The sequence below is a fragment of the Pelecanus crispus genome, chromosome 11, assembly GCF_030463565.1.
Source record: "Pelecanus crispus isolate bPelCri1 chromosome 11, bPelCri1.pri, whole genome shotgun sequence".
NCBI lineage: Eukaryota > Metazoa > Chordata > Aves > Pelecaniformes > Pelecanidae > Pelecanus > Pelecanus crispus.
The window spans coordinates 23,431,696-23,450,984 of NC_134653.1; the positions used below are offsets into that span (position 1 = coordinate 23,431,696).

A 19,289-nucleotide genomic window follows, 5' to 3' on the forward strand; every position below is an offset into this window, starting at 1 on the left:
GCAAAGGAAACATCACTTAGACTGAGCTTATCTACTCCAAGCGGGTTGTTTCGGTACAGGGTATCCTCCAAGGCTTCAGCACCACTGTCTCACCTCTGCCAAACCTGCTCTGGGACTGCGAGAGAGGAAAGAAGCTGTCCTGGCCCTCCACAGCCCTGCCGCTCTCGAGTCACTTTATCACCAAGTGTCAGGAAATCAGTATTAACTGGGACGAACCAAAGCTCCTGCAGGCCCAGCAACCTCCACTCCACTCCACTCCACCCCACTCCACTCCACTCCACCCGGGACCTCGCCCCCTCAGCCCCGTGCCCACACCCTGACTGCCCCTTATGCCTCATTTCAGGCGATGTGAGGCTACAGCAGGCCCTAAAAAAGCAGCCATGGCTCCAAATGTAGTTTTAAAAGTCTTTTTTTTCTTTTTTTTTTTTTTTTCTGTTTTTTTGAGTCGAAGCTCAGGCCCGGCCGGGCTCTACCCGACGCCGGGTCCTGCCCCTCACCCTGAGGCGCGGCCTCCGCCTCCGCCTCCTCCCCCGGGTCGGGTCGGGTCGGGCGGTACCGGTACCTGCGCCGCTAGCAGCGGCCCCGCGGGCTCCCCCGGCTGCCTCGCCTCGCCTCGGCGCGGTGCCGCGGGCTCCCGGGGGCTGCGCGGCGCTGGGGGCGGGCGGAGGGCGGGGGCGGCCCCCCGGGCGCCGTCGCTGCAGGCCGGGGGCCCGGCCCGAGGCCTCCGCTGTGGCGGGCCCGGCGCGGGGGGAGCGCCCGGCGGGGGCCGCCTCTGCCGCCTAAAAACCTGCGGCGGCGGCAGCCGCCTCCCGGCAGCGCCGAGCGGGGCTGCGGCTGTTCGGCGGGGCTGGGGCGAGGGCAGCCGGGCCCGGCCTCGGGGGGACGTTTCCGCGGCCTTGCCCAGGCCCTGCCCGGCGGCCCAGTGCCGCGCCTCGCCAGTTCGGGCAGGACAGGGGGACCGCGGGGAAGAAATAGCGGCACGGCCATGGCGGGGGGGGGGGGGGCGTCACACCTGTTTAAAATCCCTTTAAAGTAAAATACTGGTTTTATTACCAGCGTATCGTCCCAAATTACATGCAGGTTTTAAGTGACTCAAAGCCAGAAGACGTGTTCTTAGAATATTCTGGTACTTCCCTAGGGAAAGGGAGGCTTTTAATACCATCCCAACTCAAAGGCATCAGGGACTTCTAAGCAGCAGATTATTTTGCAGCTAGCATCACAACCCAGGCAAGGAGGATGAACTCCCTATTTCACCAGTACCTTATTTACAGAATAACCTGCCTAAACCACTTCTTCCCATTTCCAGGCATTTTGTTATCGTTCAGATGAGGAAATGTATTTTTTTCTTCTCATCTCTACCCCGTTATCATCCCAAGCAATTCAGGGGGATGGTGGTGGGAACACCCTCCCCCAGTTCCCCCAGGTCTGGAAATGTCGGTCCAGCTGGTTATGATGGTTTGCCCAGCTGGTAGGGGAGGACACAGTGTTTTCCAAGTACTCGTGTTTTTCCAGGCTGTTTTCTGATCTCTTTCCAAAGCCCTTTTCCCTAGTTCAGTTGTCAACAGCTGCTGGAAAGCTCCTCCCCGAGGGCGGAGAGAAGACACTTGACTTTTCGAGAATAACTTCACAACATTAAAACAAAACAGGATTTGTGCTGCTGTCAACTGAGGCAGGGTCTGGAGGTGAGCGCCATTGGCGTGACACGCTGAGGGCGTTGCAGGATCATGTTTACCTGTCGCCTGCCTTGGTGGAGATCCAGTGCTACCTGCAAGCCATGGCAGTCGGGTCGCTTTCTGCCTCGTGTCTGGGAGAGGTGCCAACCGCCGAGCCATAAAGGAATCAACACGACCACGGGGCAGGGGCAGCAGGCTGGCATGCAGGAGAAACATGTATTAAAAGATCTGGAAATGCCCCTTGCAAGGAGAGAAGCCGAGACGCTCTTCCAAGAGCAGCCCCAGACTGGGAACCAGTATTTGGAAGATGCTTTGCTTCGGAGTTACTTGAAAACACACCTTCCTCCCAAGGTCTGGCATGCATGTTCGTGTTTCTGTGTGTACACACTACAATTCTGGCCAGGTCACTGTTTAAGACTGAATTGAACACTTCCTTGAGCACTTTTGTGCCTTTAAGCGTTTAACTGGGGGGAATTTATCAGCATTCTTTAAAACTTGCTTTCTTTCAATAAGTGCAGGGGTGAAAAATACTGCCAGGACATAAACAGAAATAGTAAGTGGCTTAGTAGACTCTGGTGACTGGTCTGGGTGTTGCAACAAGAGGTTGTTTTGGGATCATCAGTGCGGGTGTTTGTTCGTCTGGTCATCCAGAGAATGAAATTTCAGAGAAAGGGAAAAAACTAAGGTGCTTCCAAACTCTGCTGTGCAAGTCCACCTCTCTCCCCCTGGGGAAGGGCAGCTTTTAAGGAAATTCCTTTCTGAAGGAACAGGGCGGTTTGCAGCACTCGAGAGGATGCAAAGGCCTGTTGAGGTTTGCTTGTTCTCAGCACGGGTCGTTGGCTTTTCTGGGTTGATTTTCAGACAGGGAAGGCTCTGTACAGATTGCAGGGGTGCAGAGAGGTGGGGTAAGACCCTGAGCTGTGTGTCTCGGTTCTGTGAGGTCCAGTCCTACAGGAACCCCTGGGAGGAGGCGGCTCATCTCACTGGCTGTCCTCTGCTGTCACCCCAAGGACCACAACTGTTTCCCACTTTTCAAGGACCAGGTCTCATGGAGCAGAGTGTGACCTCTCTCCATGATTTATTCCAGCAGAGGCAATACAATGACCTGTAAAGCCACTGGTAGTGGCTGAGTAGAGGGGCAGAACCTGGCTTTCAGTGGCTCTCTTCCTGCCGCTGCTTGCTCTCCAGGTCTGCAAGGCCTTGCAGACATGGGGTAGTAAGAGTGTGGTGGCAGCGTTGGGAGCTTGCTTTTGTCACAGCCATCCCGAAAGACAGGAACGAGGCCTCCCTAAGCACCACTGTGGCCTTCTTGCCAGAAGAGAAGACAGGGGAAAGGAGGGTGCCTTTGGGCAACCATGAAAATCTTGCTCCTAATCTGCACCTTTGGAAGAAGCATGATTCAGACCTCCCAAAGAATAAAAGGATCAGTGCTGTCTTTCACCAAGGCTGAGAGCTGCTCTCCACTCCGTCCCCAAAGAGACAAAAGCAGCTGCAAAATCTACTAGAGAATCAGCAGCATCTCCCTTAGTTTCTGTGCTTGGTCCCAGTGGGGCAGTGTTGCCTCATCGCTGAAAGGGAGAGCCCGGTCACTGCTGTCTGCTTCATGCAGCACCTGCCTGCCTGCAGCCTGAGAGCTGGCTCTCCATATGAACACCTTCCTCTCCAGGAGAGCAGCAACAGAGGATGCTTTGTGTGTCCCACTGAAGCAGACACGACGCTGGAGGCTGATTCCTGTTGTACTATTCACCTGTGTTCAGTGGTGAACACAGAAATTTTCCTGGAATGGAGCAACAGATTTCTTTCTTTCTTTGAAGCTGGTTTCTGGAGAACACAGAAGAAAGCACCTGCTTTTTCTGGGCTCCATTGGGGAGAGGTATCTGTTGGTCTTTGATCCCCCTGAAAATATGTCCTTTAATATAAAGGAGCATCTGTTTGCACTCATAATGTGCAGTAATTTGCACATTTCCAGTATATTAATCCCTGGGACATCAGAGGACAGGTTAGGGTGAATGAGACCACCCAGCAGATGCTGCTAGGTAGCAGCTTCAGCCCTGACCCTGCTGGTTTACAGATGACCCCTCCATATCCTGGTGTCTGTTTTTCTGGTATGCCCAGGCTGCTGTGTGTTACATTCAGCAGTCACAAATGTAGGAGCTCTGAGTTTGTTCTTTTACCTTGGAAATAAACACGTTCACTTGGGCAACACGGTGGTTTGTAAGGCTAAGTGTGGTCAGGGCATGAGCTCACAGCTAGGCAGTCAGGTTTGGATTTTTTTTAGAAAATGTTGATGAGGTGAAGGGACTGTTGTAGGTTTAGTAGTGTGTAGTGTAGTATGCTGACCAAGAGACCTATTTGGTAGACTCATATTTTTCTGCCCACAAAAAAACCTACCAGGTAAACAGCTCAAAGGTTCTTGTGCTTCAGGAATCAGTAAAGTCCATGAAGCATGGATTCTTAGGTTATGCCTCTAAAACAACCTTCCGATTGTTGTCAAGATATGATAAGCACTGGCGGCATACACCCATCCCAGCTGAGCTCTACCACCAGCAAACGGGAGTGCAGCGTGAGCTGTACCAGTTGACAAGGCTCTCATACATGGTTTTGACTTGTTTTGTGATTTTTAATGCTAAGTATTTCACCGTTCGCCTGAAGGAAAACTGGCTGGTCTGAGGATGGAGACTTCGAGAGTAACTGGACAGTGTGTGTTGGATCCTCATTACACACACTGAATAGCAGAGTGATGAAAGAATCCATCATGTGGGATGTAGTTTAATGAAAAGTCAATACAGGGGGAAGCAGGGAAAGGAAGAAGCACTGTTTGTGTTTCATCAACAGCAAATTAACGTGTTTTATAGTTGCACCATTTTGGGTACAGCAACTATGGTATTCATCTGCACAACTGTTATATTGAGAAGGAAATTAGCATCTCTTGAGGGGGTAGAGAACAGCAAAAAATATTCCTCTGATGAAAGATCAGGTGCTTCTGTGACCCTCATTACAGTGTTGGATGTATTTATGCTAACAAGGGTCCAACAGTGCTAGAGGTTGGGTCCACCTGGCCTAATTTTAATCATCTGTAAGTCAGGTTATTTAAGTCTAGACAACTTCACTAGGCTTTGGCCACAGACAGTGAAGAGCACTTGCAGAAGGCAATTCCCATCACCTTAAAATAGGTATCTAAGAGGGTTGGAACGAATCACTCCTCTGTGGGTGCCGGTTTCCCTCCATTAACTATGGACAGACTATTCCGTCCAAGTCAGCCAAGCCTGGCTGAAACGAGGGCACATGAATCCTTATCCAGGGCCATTCAGAAAGCTGGATGCAGGGTGGAAATTTGAATCTAGACACCCTGAGTGCCAGGCTGAAGCTCAAATGATTGCTCCATCCCTCCTTTTCTAATCTGATAGGCAGGTAACTACTGAGCCCAGTGGAAGTTCTCCTATACAGATGAAGGCTTTCTGGTTTTGGCAGCTCTTCCCCTGGCATTCTTCTCCAGCAGTAAATCACAGAGAGGCTGAGACTGGAAGGACCTCTGGAGATCATCTCGTCCAACCCCCCTGCTCATGTGCATCTGTGTCATTCTCAGCCCTGATACAAAAGCTATTCTGTCTCTTGTAAAATCCAGAGATGCTGCCAAAAGTAACTTGAAAAAATTATTTTGGGGGAATAAAAAAAAAAGTGACAGCTGAGCTCAGCTGTGCCAGCAGACGCTAAGAGACAAGCTGTCCTGCTGCATTACAGAATGCATGGAAGGGCCAAGTGGCAAGAGACCGCTAGCGCTGCAGGACAGTATGGTCAGTCCTCTGCCCTTCTAGCTAGGACCAAGGCTCCTTGCCTTCCAGGGGCGTGCTGAAGGGCTCTTCCTGTTGCTTCATAGGTACTGGAGGAGGTGAATCAGGACCTGGAGAGATTTGGAAACCGTCTGCTAACCAAGATCAAACTTCTAGGATGGGAATGCGAGTTAAACCCCCCTGTGTTTCGGCAGTATGATGCCTGGGGGCAGCGGGTGGATCACATCATCACCTGCTCGGCCTGGAGGAGGATGAAAGAGATTGCAGCAGAAGAGGGGCTGATTGCTGAGGCCTATGAGAGAAGATACTCCAACTGGAGGTAACTGGGGGAGAATGGGAGTGAGTTGGTGCCTTGCTGGTTATTCTTAGCAGAGGTTTTTTGAACATCTTGTAGGACTTAACTTCTTGTTGTATAATGGGTAACAGATGATGCATGGACAAAAGCACACTTACTGCTGTACTGAACAGCAGTGTCTGTCTGCTGTAATGTTCCACATCAGCAATGATAAGCCATAACTAATGGCCTACAGCTGATCATAATATTCTTTTATGTCACCTTCCTGGTTCTGGGGCCTGGCAGTTCCCTGCACTGCTCCAGCTTTACGTGTGTTAGTTGTAACACAGCTGAAGGTCTGGGATTTTACTTGCAGTTTCATTGTATTGCAGCCTCTGGAGATAGACCCACATTTCTTATTTTGAAAAAGTGCACTTAATGTGCACCAGCTGGCAAGCAATGCCTTCCACCCAGCCTTATACTGGCAGTCCCTCTGGGACTAAGAAACTCTGCTGCTCCTCTTCTCTCTTCCTGGCTGAAACAGCTTTTGCCCTCTCAGAAATGAGTGGTCTGATTCTCACCTGTTTGGGCTGTATTTTGTTCCTCTCTTCCTAGTCAAGATGTTTTATCCTCCTGCTGCTGAACTGCTGCATAACCTGTGTGTTTTCACTCTCTTTCTTTCCTAGCCGTCTGCATCAGGCTGTCAAACTGTACTTATTTTCAAGCTTCTCTGGGGGTTTCAGCTGTCCACTGGCCATGACTGATGGGGCAGCCAAAGTCATTGAGGTATGAGCTCAGCTGGTCTCTGAGAGCACAGCCCATGTACTGGCAGCACTGGTTAGAGACTGGAGCACTGGCCAAGGACACAGGAGAGCTGATCTGCCATCTGGCTCTGGGCATGGCCCTTCCTTGCTCTGTGACTCAGCTCTGTCTCCCACTGCCTTCCTCCTTTAGTTAGAAAGCCTTTGTGCCCAGGCTTTTATGTTTACTTAAAACACTATGTACATTAAGGCCTTTGCTGCACATGAAACCCGGGGCACTGCAGGTAGTTGGAAAGGTGTCCCATATGTTTTTCCTATGAGATAGTTTGTTTTCCTGTTCCTTGTGTGGAGTGGCAGTTAAATGTATTTGACCAGATCCATACCTGATGTAAATTAACCAAGTTAGCAGGACTTTCCCAATCTGAAGATTTGGCTCTGCATCTTAGCAACACCCTTTGCACTATGACAGTGGCAATGTAGGATGCAGAGAAAAGCTATCCCTTAAGTAGCTAGCCCTGGGCATTTTAATTCAATAAAAAGAAAAAAAGCATAAGGCAGTTACCTCTTTCCTGCAGCTCTTTGGGTGCTGGTGACATCCAGCGTATATGAATATATGCTGATACCCTGACACGTGCTGTTTTGAAAGCTATCTGTCCAGATGTCTAGCAGTGCAGAAATCTGAGGGGGGTAGGGATGCTCAGCATTCTTCTTGACACACGTCTTGACACACATCTTCTTGACACCCTTCTTGACACACGTCTGCACCTTCTGTCTGCACAGTGCTCCAGCAGCCGTGTAGCTGGACAGTTTCACAGACTCTCAGTAGTACATGCAGATGTACTGCAGTGCAGGACACTCAGTGCCCCACTTGCCTGCTTGCAGACCGTCCATTCTGAGCCTAGGACACACCTGTGTTAGTTAAGGCAACTGTCTAATCTACTGTGTTATGATCGTCTTAGTTTCTTTTTCCTCCCCCAAAACAGTCACTAGGTATTCCTGGATCTCTGAAAAATGCTTTTGACCATCTGACATCCCGTGACCCCAAAATGTTCTGGACCTCTGGCCAGTGGATGACAGAGCGCAGGGGAGGCTCTGATGTTGGTATGTGTTCTGAGGTGGGAAGCAACTGCAGCAGCAGCTAGATGTGTTAGCGAGAACTGAGAAAATGAAGGGTGTGGGTTGCTTCCAAAACCGGGTAGCTGGTTTAGGAAACTTCAGCAGAAGTCATCCAAATCCTCTGCAGAGCTCTGCTTTTTAACCAGCAAAAGACCCAACTTCTGTCCACTGATACGTGCAGTACGCACACGCAGGTACAGAGCTGTGTTCCTTGCACAGTTAACACACTGATGTCTAGCTCTATAATCTAAACCTTGAGCAAGACAGCCAGAACCATCCCAGCTGGGACTGAGAAAGCATTCTTGGCCTTCAACTTTTATTCCTTGGCTAATGTTAGTAAAAGCATGATGGGCCAGGAAACCTCAGAACTCTGCTGTGGAGACAGAAATGTGGAAGAGGAGTCACCTGCATCTGATGAAGCTGCAGTTGTTTTCCTGGTGGAAGAAGTGAAAGGGTCAGCTGTGGAGTGAAAGCTGTGCATCATTGCAGGACTCCGGATTCCATAGCACCCTTTGTTGTTCTTGGGTCTGGTAGGTCCTACAGAAATGGAGGTGTTGGATTATATACCACAAAGCACTGCCGTTACCAGCTGATAGTCTGGAGCAGTTGCTGGAGAGGCTCGCAGTTAAACAGAGCATATTTCCTTTCTAGTACTTCACTCTGGCTGCATTTCTTATCCAGGGTCAATGAAAGAGATTAGCAGCTAATCCATATTCCATCTTGATAGCAAGATGTGACTTCAAAGAGCTGCTGCTTAAACCGAAAATCAGCATTGATTGATACAGAAGTTCCCATAAAGCCAAGATGATCTTTTCCTTTCTTGCAGCTAACGGCACCAAGACGGTGGCCAGAAAGCAGCCAGATGGTACATATCGTCTCTATGGTTTTAAATGGTTTACATCAGCTGCTGATTCTGATGTGACATTAACCTTGGCCAGGGTAGTGGATGCTGAAGGACAAGTAAAAGAGGTCTGTTTGATGGTGGAACCCGGTGAAGGAGCAGGGGCCTTCTTTTACGTCCTTGTTTTATTGTAATTAAATCCTCTTTGCATGCCTTTTTAATGGCCCTAGGGTTCCAGCGGCTTGTCCCTGTTCTTCCTGAAGGTTCGAGATGAGGATGGGAAGCTGAACAGCATCCAAGTGCAAAGGCTGAAAGACAAGTTGGGCACGCGGCAGATGGCAACAGCAGAGCTATGGCTAGATGGAGCTAAAGCAGAGCTGGTATGTAAAGTTTCGCCTTCCTCTTGGGACTGGGCTGACTTGGCATGGCAGACCACTCGTGGGGGTTTTGCCAGTGATACCAACTGAAAAAGTTCTTCTCTTCCACGTTTGTGGCTGGCTGTTCACTCCGCAGAACCCTTCATCAACACGGCTGTGTGTGGGACAGAGCTGATAAGAGCTCAGGAAAAGACAGGAGGGAAGAAAAAAAAAAAAGAAAGTAATTTTAAGCTTGTCGTTTCCCTAATCCAGTCGCATTGGCCCAGCTGAGGGACAGTTCTGTGTAGCATGCAGGTAGGAACAAGCAGCAGGGACCAGAACTGATCATGCTGACATGGTCTCCAAAACCACCTCTCTGCTCATGCCACAGACTTGGCTAAAATGAGACAGCCATATTTTAAAGCAAGCAGATCTTTGTGGCGCCTGAGGACAGACAGAGATGGAGTGGACAGCCTGTATCTATCTGCTTGTTGACATAAATTTCACTTAGATACGCATCAGCTTTCAAGGCTGTGCAAAAAGCTTACATCAGCCTTTGTTCCTTGATGCTTTCAGATCTCTGCAGAGGGTCGTGGAGTGGCCTCCATCTCCAACATGCTGAACATAACTCGGATCCACAATGTCATTGCTGCAGTAGCTTCCATGAGAAGGTGAAGGCAGCATGGATCCCCCAGAGCTGAAGGAGCAGCTTATCAGGACAAGGGGACTTTGCAATGCTCAGCATTGCAGCCGAGTGATATCTAATGCGTTTGCAGGCACAGGTCTGGAAGCCAGCACTGCTGGAGAAGGCTGCCATGTGTGTTGGTGACCTAGGCTGGTGTGCTGCAGCTGAGCAGGGTTCTTCCAGTGGGGGTGGCTGGAAGGGAAAGCTCAGAAGTGGAAGATTGCTGGTCTAACTGCTTTCCCTGGCTGTATTCTCTCTAGAATGATCAGTCTGAGCAGGGAGTACGCCCATAGGCGGGTTGCCTTTGGGAAGCTTCTCAAGGACCATCCCCTGCACATGCAGACGATAGCCCGGATGGAGGTAAGGCTTTTGGGAGCCGAGCTGAACCTGTTGGCGAGGAAAGAGGGCAGGGATCCTCAGCTGCTAATGAGCACAGCCAGCCTGCCTCTGTGTGCAAGTCAGATGTAGAAGGCTGTTCCTGCTACAGTGAGATGTATGCAGCAGGGGAATTGCCGTATTCTAGTGGGATTTGATCTGACAATAGGCCTAGCTTCTCTGCTGGACTTCAGGTTGTCCTAAACAACAGTTAACCTGGGAGCTATTCTGAGAGGAGTGCCAAAGTTCATGCATGCACCTACTGTGATATGCCATGACGTCTGAAGTTGGTCATTAGCATCAGAGTCCAAGCATGACACCAGTCTCCTAAACAGCGGTTAACAGACTCTTGTCCAAGACTGATACAGACGCATCCAACTTCCCTGATAGTTCATGCACCAGGAGATGGGCTGTTCTCACTGTTCCTAGCAGGCTTGAAGAATTCCTGAGGAGTCACCATGCACTTTAGCTTCCAAGACAAGCGTGTCTTCACTGTGTACCTGCACAGTGCTCACCACCACAAGACACCGAGCTTGAGTACAGCCTCTAGATGTGAATGTCATCTAAGGCAATATACAGATAATGGAAGAGAGAGCAGCATGAATTGGCACTCTGGCTCTGGGAGGAATTTCATGTGTGCGCCTTTGCTCACTGCAGAATGTCTCACAGCTTTGCCACAACGCTGAGCTGTAGCAGCTCACTAAATCCACAGGACACAGGTGGCTTTCCACCCCTAGTAAAACTTCAAAAAGAAGGCACACAGTTCTCCTCTCACCCATCCAGGCACTGATTTTCTTAAGTGGTGTAACACCAATGCTTGCCCTTGGCTGCAGTAGGTTCATGCAAATTTTTAAAACAGTATTTAAAAATCCTCTTGCAAGGTGGGAGAGAGGGAAAGTGGTCAGCTCTGTCAAACATAACTTAAAGCTCCAGCATCTCTTAGCCTTTGGCCAGAACTCCACCTCTGAAGCCACCTCTGAGCCAGGGAAGTTAGTTGCTTAGCAAGAAATCTGTCAAAGACCTTGCAGATCCTGGTGCTCAGAGGTTGACCATCAGATGTTTAGTCTCGTGTCCTTTACCCTTGGAAAGGATGTGGATTTGTGACCCGGATGGCTGGTAGAAGCTTTGATAAGGCTCTGAATAGGCCTGATAAAATGGCATTGCCCCTTCCTCATACTAGATTGCAGTGTCCAAGAGCGGCAGCTCCAGACTACCTTTAATATTTCATGCTTTGTGCCTTGACTGGTCAGTGGTCTTTGTCTCTGAAGCTGTGGGTCTGTACAGGCAGGGGTGGCATTTTGTCCAGGTCTTGAGTATTGCGCATCCCTTCGAGATGGTCTCAAGGCACCTCAGCAGACCAGGCTGGAATCAGCCTGAGTCAAAGATCCTTGCCAGTGAAGCTTCCCGCTTCTCTGCTTGCAGGTGCAGACACGAGGGGCGTTTCTTCTGCTTATGGAAATCGTTCGTCTGCTTGGACTTGTAGAAACCAACATGGCAAGTGAGCAAGACCAGCTTCTCTTGAGACTGCTGATACCAGTTGCCAAACTGTACACTGGAAAGCAGGTATGGAACAACCAGTTTAAGTAGCCCAGAGTGGGGCTGCGTGGCACATTAGCAACCACAGAGCTGGAAAGAGGAGTGATTAACATGGCCAACGTGAAGGGCAGCGATAGCAGGGGATTCCAGCAGTGACCTCTAGCAGCAATTGTTGCTCTGCACTGAGGCTGGACTTTGTGGGTAGGAGACTTGTCCCTTTGCTCTCAAGGCCACACACAGGTCAGCCATCTGATCAGAACAGACAGAGCCAGCACTGTCTGTGAAGTACTCCACATGCCAGAGGAATGCTGCTGAGGCTGCCCCGAGACCAAGATGGGGCACTGAGCAATGGGGAATCTCTTTCCCCTAGTTATGAATAAATAGAAGAGAAGGTGTTAATAGCTTAGCATTATCCTTAACTTGGGGGTCTGTCCCTCTTCTAATTGCCCTCAGCTTAAATATGCAGAAGCTTACACACCATACGCAAGTAGAAGGTAAAGACTCTGCTGGACTGGAGACATGTACTCCCATATAGCAAGCAAACCACAGGTTTATCCTTACCTAGAGAGGACTGTATTGAGACAGACTACCCCTGGATCTTCTCCCAAGGTCTGACTGCTCCTGCAGGTCCTCTCTCGGTGTCACTCAGTCTTCATTCCCCAGGCTGCTCCTCCTACATATAATGAGCAACCTGCCTCAGCAAATCAGTGGGATCCAGTCAGTCCCATCCCAGCAGGAACCGCTGTATGATGTTACAGGTTTCTGGCCGCTCTTTCCCCTTGTGCAAAGTGGATCATGTCAGCTCTCTGCATTTTGCAGGCTTCTGCTGTTGTTGTTGAGGCAATGGAGAGTTTTGGAGGACAAGGTTACATGGAGGATACAGGCTTGCCAGTCATAGTCCGCGATACTCTGGTAAGAAAGCAGCAGGATAAACAGAAGCAGCTCCTATGTGTCACCTAGTCCCCTGCACAGTACTCCATGGTTGCCTGCCAAAGATATGCTCAAGGGAAAACACGGTCCTCCCCAGACCCACTCCAGGCATTGCAGCTCTTTCCTAGTTGCCTTCCTTCTGAGCCCAGTCATCACCAGGGAAGGGGACGTGATTTGTTCCTGGTGCTGGGGTTGTTTCCTAGCTCTCATCACCACTGCTCCTTTCCACTTGTGGTGAGGCAAGACATCTCTGGAGATTTCCTTGATATCCCTTAGCTCTGCGCCATGTCTTTGTTTCCTCCCTTTATTTCAGTTGCTCCAGAAGGCTCCTTCATGCTCTTCCACAGTCTTTTCTACCCCACAGGTGTTGTCCATATGGGAGGGAACAACAAATATCCTGTCACTTGATGTCCTGCGATCCCTCACCAAGAGTCAAGGACAGGTGATGGCTGTGTTCTTCTCCACAGTGCAGGTGAGCCCACATCAAAAGCACTGGTCAGCCCGATTTTCCCACCCTGGTAGTCTTATTTGGTGTTTATGGTCCTAGCTGAGACTGGTAGGGAGTATGACCAAACTGAAAACTTTAGACAAGTATTCAGAAGGTGTCTTACAATTCTGCTCTTTAAATAGCACTTACAAAAGCAGAATGCAGGCAGTGCTCATTTTGGGATCCTTGTGTGCTGCAAAAAAATGCAGGTACTTTCATCTCAGCAGTGAAGAGTTTTGCATTGTGAGAATGACAGGTACCAATATAAGTATATTTTTAATGTGAGAGAGTCACCTTCCTGAATCCAAAATAATTTTGCAGTTTTGTTTCTTAACTAGAAAAACACCACAAGACTGCTGAATATTAAACCTTCACTAGGGCTACTTACTGCATTATGACTTCCTATTTTTATTCCCACTGAAAAGATGGAAAGAGCCAAAGGAATTCCATTGCTGCCTCTTTAGATTTACAGTTCTCTGGCTTTACCTACAGGCTGTTCTTTTAAAGGTGCTCAGATGACAGGCAGTCACGGAGAGTTCAAAGCAGCTCAGAATTTCATGAAGGTAAATGAGCATCAGCTGACTTGATATGTCCCATAAAGGGAGACAGGAACCAGCCTGAAAGGCTTGATCAGCATAGCAGAGGGTATCGTCTCAGAGATTAGACTATTAATCCAGATAGAACAATCCAGATTACATTAGCCCAGATACAGTGAGGGAATCCTGGCATCTGGAGTGCTGGATTTGACTATGCGTAGCTTTCACTTTCTCATCCTGACCCCATGAGAAGGGAAGGGTCTGGGTCACTGCACTCCCTGCAACATTGACAACTGGATAGGTCTTTCAAAAACACATGAGCAAGAGCCTGTCTCCTTCTCACCAGTGGCCGCAGTTGGCAACTTCTGTTACATTTCAAACCCCCAACTTGGCTGTATTCTGTACAGAGCACCTCTCTGACCTCCAGAGATGAGTGTCTTCCTACCATCCTCTCAGAAAACTTTTGATAAAGGAAAAATACCTCAAACAATTTGACTACCAAACAAGAAACCCAAATCTGCACACCTGCTAATTAAAAAGCCAGTGGGTCCAGCTGTTGATTAAAAGCAGCTTAGTCTGACACTGAAGGTAATCGAGTGGAGAAGGAAAGGAGCAGGTGGTAGGCTCTAAAAATAACTTGGAAAGAAGCTGGCCTCCACAGGCTTACACTTAGACTAATTTAAACGAATATCCCACAAAGGTGCCGTACTGCAGTCCTCAGAGCACCTCACTGGTGTAGCTGAGAGGGCCCCTCCAGCTTCTTAACAACTGCATAATCAGAGAAGCATTAAAGAACACAGCAATGTGATTCAGAGCAGGTACCTGCACAGCAGTAACACCAAGTATTGAGATTTATTAATTAACAAGCTCATCATTGCTCTTGCACTCCCACAAATCACGCTGTATATGAGACCGGAGGGTGAACAAGTGAGCACTGAGTTTAAAGGTCTCCAAATTCTGCTAAGTGCCGTTGCATTTACTGTTCATGTCACGCTGAGGCTGCCTCCGCATCCATGGAGCATGGCAATGGAGTGGCTGGAAAGGGCTGAGCTGGGAGAGCAGTGTTGATGCACTGATTCTGGATCTAATTGATCATACTTGGCAAATTCAACCTGGACAAGTCAGAAGGCTTTTCCCTTATGCCTTCAGCAGCTGGGCACTGGAAAGGCAGACTGAGAGGTACTTCTGCAGAGTGCCTCTGCAGCATCAGGCAGGAACCTGCTGAGTTTCTACACCAGAATCAGGGTTTCACTCACGGGTGATAAACAACCTCCTTTTGAGCTCCAGGTGTCCAAATTCTTTTGGTCTCTGGGAGTCTGGCTCATTTTGAAACATCCTTCCCATTCCCATCTAGTGAGGAAATGATTTAGCCCTTCATAAAGGGATTTTTACTGCTCCAATCCATTTCCTTTTTATTGATGCTCACAAAACTAGTACAATTGATTTTATGTTTGTCCATCAAGGTCTCAGTTTGCAGGATTTGTGCCCAATGACAGGCTGCTTTGGAGAAAGCAGCATTAGTACTTCGTTAGTACAGCATAGCACTTTTTGTTCTCTGAAGGTCATATCTCAGGATAACTTCCCCCTGACCCTGCTGCTACCTATTTTTGCTTTTATCTTGTGTCAGTTGCCTCTACTGATGGTGGGATACCTAATGCTGATGGTGGTGTGATTTAGGAGCAGGAACCCAATGTCGTAATTATCCTCAGGAAAAGGGAAGTACAGAGAACTTCCTCATCCTTGCACAATATGATTAGGAGAAGCTGAATTTTTAGGGTTCTTGATACACAGGCAAGTTTGTTACAAACCACCCTGTCCAGAGGTAATTAGTCTGCAAAGTCTCAGGAGAACACCTGGTGAGAAGAGCAAGTGTGAGAGACAGTCCTGGATTCCAGCTCAGCCGTGGTGGGAGTTTCAGGTGGATACTGCACGGGGGCGGTCATTTCAAGTTATACTAAAAATTTATTAGCTGGAATTTTGAGCCAGAGCATTGGGTCTACTTTTGAATTCAATTACAGTCTGAAAAGTGACTCTAAAATAGCACCAGGGAATTATTCGATTATTGCATTTTAGTCAGTTTAGGTTAAATTTGGTCTCATCACAGTACCGTTGTGTTTCTGACTGCCAGTCCTGCAAGCATCTTGCAGAGCTCAGAATCAACTCTCCTATACATCAAGAATGATTGTGTAGGGCTGAAACTCTAGCTGTAAATAGGACATACAGTCTAAGACATGTGATAGTGTTTTCAGGTCCTTTTCAGACCATAACCACAATTTTAACACAGCAGGAAATAAATCTAGGTTATTGAAGTGAGACTACATATTTGCTTGAAGCATTAATATGAGACTTGTGCTTCTAGCCCTGTTTTGGATGTTCTTCCTGTTGCTGTATTTTTAAATACTCATGATTAATCTTTTAAGTAAAAAACATTCTGACAATCTTGCTTGGTAGCTAGCAAGAGCAAACAAATGAGTGGCACCTTAAAATTCCTCAGTAAAAAATGAAGGAATCGGAAATATTGCATCTCAAGCTCTTTTGCTCTCTGATGATTTCAGTCAGAAAAGAACCATACAACTGGCGCAGTGATGCCATGTGCGTGTGCCTTCCCTCAGCTACACCCTACAGGAACTGGAGCAGATCAACATGCACGAGAGAAAGCAAGAGCTGCTTCTGCCTCCAGCATCGTCCCTGAAGCAGCTCTCCAGCCTCTTGCTCTCAAATGCAGGGGAGGATGTGGAAAAACCCAGCTTGATCTTTCAGAAGATTCAGTGCTTTTGGTTAGGAAAAGAATGAGTGCAATCTAAAAAAAAAAAAAAAAAAGTGTAAATTATTGCAGAGCAAGGAGAATACAATGTCTTTTTTTTTTCCCCTAAGGTTAAAATGATGCTTTTATATTCCTAATCCGTACTGCCCAGGTCTTTAAACCTTAAAAAGTAAGGCAGCGTAGGATGTAGCTGTTTGTACCCCAGCCATTAGCACAAGGGTGCTGACAGAAGCGCATATGTCATCTCTGTGCTCGGCCTGTGTGATGCTGGCTTCCACCCAAGCTGCTGGGAATATGTTTATGCCTTTGGGGTCTTTGATCCTTGTTAGCAACAAGCTCCAAGCTGCTTTTAAAACATCTTATTAGCATTCTGTGGGCTTGGAGGGTTCTTTGGACTTTATCTTGGCACTAGACTTAACCACTTTAATGATGATGTTTTTGTATTTGTACAGCATATGCTGTGAGTATTTATGTACTGCTTTGCCTAGAGCACAGAATAGCATCCATTGAGGATTGTGTTTTTCTTGTATTAACAGTCAGCAAATACAGGGCAATGGTTAGGCAGACGGTGTCATGCACAGATGTACTGCAGAAAACAAAACTGGGTTCAGTTTGTGCAGTCTGGAGTCCTACTGTGCAAATAAGCTGTATTTTCACATACTAGCAAGAAGGAATGCGTGATCACTGAAGCACTGAAAGCCTCAAAAACATAAAGAATTAGTTCTGTGCAGCAGATACTTACAGGCTTTATCTTCATAAATAACCCACAAATGAGACTAATTAGCAAAAAGCACCTCCTACCACCTGCTATGCTACTTAAATATGTAACAGTTCCTTTTTTGCAATTCTGTCTAAGGTAATCCTTTAGTTCTGCTGCAGAGACAGGTTTGAATCTTGTAAAGATGTTATCGCAGCACACGAGGCTCCTGGGCTGAGCCCAGCGATGAAAGCAGGGCCAGCCCTGAACGCAGGCAGCGCGGGCAGGTGCCGGGGGCAGCCAAAAGGTCGTGGCCTACTTTAGAATAGAATAGAATAATTAAGGTTGGAAAAGACCTCGAAGATGATCTAGTCCAACCATCAAACCAACACCACCGTGCCTACTAAGCATGCTACTACCACCATGCCTACTACTTTGCTGCAGCAGAGCCCAGCTGCAAGTGCTGCAGCAGGGGATGCAGGGTCTGAGGTCGCTGACGGCCGCGTGGGTGAGAGCTGGCTGCTTCTCTGCGTGTGTGACTTCAGAGGGACCAAGCTGTCACCCCAGCCTGGCAGCTCCATGCAGAAGGCATGCTCTTCTCACTTGATCCCTTGTAAGAGGAGATAACATGGGAAATGCAGATGAAAGGCTAGCTTCTGGCCGTTGCATCCAGGCAGCCATGGGCATGCCCTGTCAAAAGAGCAACTGTTTTAGACTCTCTCAGCAAACTATTGCGTGTGCTTTCACAAGAGGTTTGGGACACTGGAGAAACAGCAGCTTAGCTCAACCAGAGGCAGCATTTAGGTCGTGCTTTTAGGCACAGTTAAATGTCTGACATCCATCAGAAGGGAGCCGCTCTGGGCCTCGGGCCTTTCCCACTGACAAAACTTGCAGAGGAAAGCTCCTTTAAATCTGAGTTTTCCTGCCTGGGCACAGCTCTTGCATCTTTGTGGAAGAAAAAATACAGAACCGGGAGAATTAGAACCCGATACAGGTATGCAATTAGAGAGAATTGGGGATGTGACTGGTCCCCACATGCAGCTGGAAAGCCAGCAAGGAAACAGCAACATGCTGGGTTTGGCTGACAGGAATTCTCCATCCTCAAGGCAAGGCTGCAAGTTTCCTTTTGGCACCGTCCCCTTTCCTGCTGCCATGTGGTGCTCTGGCCGCTCCACCTATGGCAGTGCGAGTTACAGGCACCTTGATTTAAGCTTTTGTTAGTAGCTGCTGCGTGTGCTCAGGATTTCACCAGCCCCGTTTCCTTGCAGAAGGTAAATATACTGTAATTTTTCCTGTGATTGTTTTCTTTGCAGAAAAAACTGGAGCTGGCTTCGAGCACTGTGAAACTGGAACCTGCCGTGAAGCAAATGCGGGATGCCATCAGCAGTCTTGTGCAGTTCACACAAGCAGCTGGCTCAAAGGGGGCAGTGACCATGGAGCTAGCAGCAAGAGACTTCTCCTACACACTTGCAAGGATCTATGCAGGTAGTGGGAAAGACAGGAACGATGGACTTCAGACCAGGAAAGGGCTAGGAATCATTCCTAGAATGGCCTGGTTTCACACCTTCTGGGTAAAGGGTGGAGTTTTAAAGAAAACTTGTCCTCACCTTTCAAACTGAGGCAGCTCAGCCTGGCAAACGCTGTTGGGAAGTCACCACCACCCACTTTTCACCAGCCCTTGCTGTTTTGGCTGGAGCCTGGGAATACTGATGTCTCCTACTCTTCCACAGGAGCTCTTTTAATTGAACATGCAGCTCGGCCAGATGCTTCCTCCACAGATATTTCCGCTGCTCAAAGGTAACCAAAAACCTCCTCTAGCCCTAACTGTTTTATATGATTTCTTGTGCAATGCAGCAGGCTTTGCTCTGCCTCTCTTGAGCGATCTGATCCCCTGCCATGGTGAGACCCAAATTTTGTATCATCACAGGTGGAGACAAACAGCATTCTGGGTTGGTTGCTGTCAACATCATGGCTTTTCCCTGCCACGGGGAATCTCCGCTCTAGCAGTGATGGGAGGGATCCAAACTGGGCAGACCTCAAGTTGAAACCAGCACTGTCTGCGTAACGGGTCTCGGACAAACTGTTTGCATTCTCTGTTCAGGTGGTGCAACCAGGAGCTGTGCCCTGTGGCCCCAGAGTTAGAGAACAGCAGCTACGAGGCTGAGGAAGCGCTCATGGACAGCGCGCTGGTGTACGAGGGCAGCCCTGCCTGCGGCAGCAGGCTGTGACTGGCCAGAGGCAACTGGGAAGTCCAGCCCCCAGGGAAAACAGAAGGTGGGTTGCAATCCAAAAAAAAAATCCCCAAATCCTCAGACAGATGCAAATTACAGGTGTGGTGGGGACATTCCACCAGGGGCCAGAGCACATACTTCTGGAGTAACCCCCAACTGCACCACCTGCTCCAGCCTGAAATCCACTGCTTCTGCACTGAGTTACTTGCCAACGCAGAGACAGCCACTGAGATTCA

The 19,289-nt window shown here is 48.5% G+C and overlaps 1 protein-coding gene across 1 annotated transcript; it reads left to right on the forward strand.

Annotated features, from left to right (window-relative positions):
* Positions 1-1,724: 1,724 nt before the first annotated feature.
* On the forward strand, positions 1,725-19,050 carry LOC104037376 (acyl-CoA dehydrogenase family member 11). The gene is made up of 14 exons (XM_075719002.1): positions 1,725-2,024; positions 5,551-5,783; positions 6,425-6,524; positions 7,483-7,600; positions 8,442-8,584; positions 8,687-8,836; positions 9,389-9,483; positions 9,758-9,857; positions 11,295-11,435; positions 12,228-12,320; positions 12,703-12,810; positions 18,136-18,307; positions 18,553-18,619; positions 18,924-19,050. The coding sequence occupies exons 1-14, from the start codon at positions 1,725-1,727 to the stop codon at positions 19,048-19,050; spliced, it is 1,947 nt and encodes a 648-aa protein (XP_075575117.1).
* Positions 19,051-19,289: the final 239 nt, after the last annotated feature.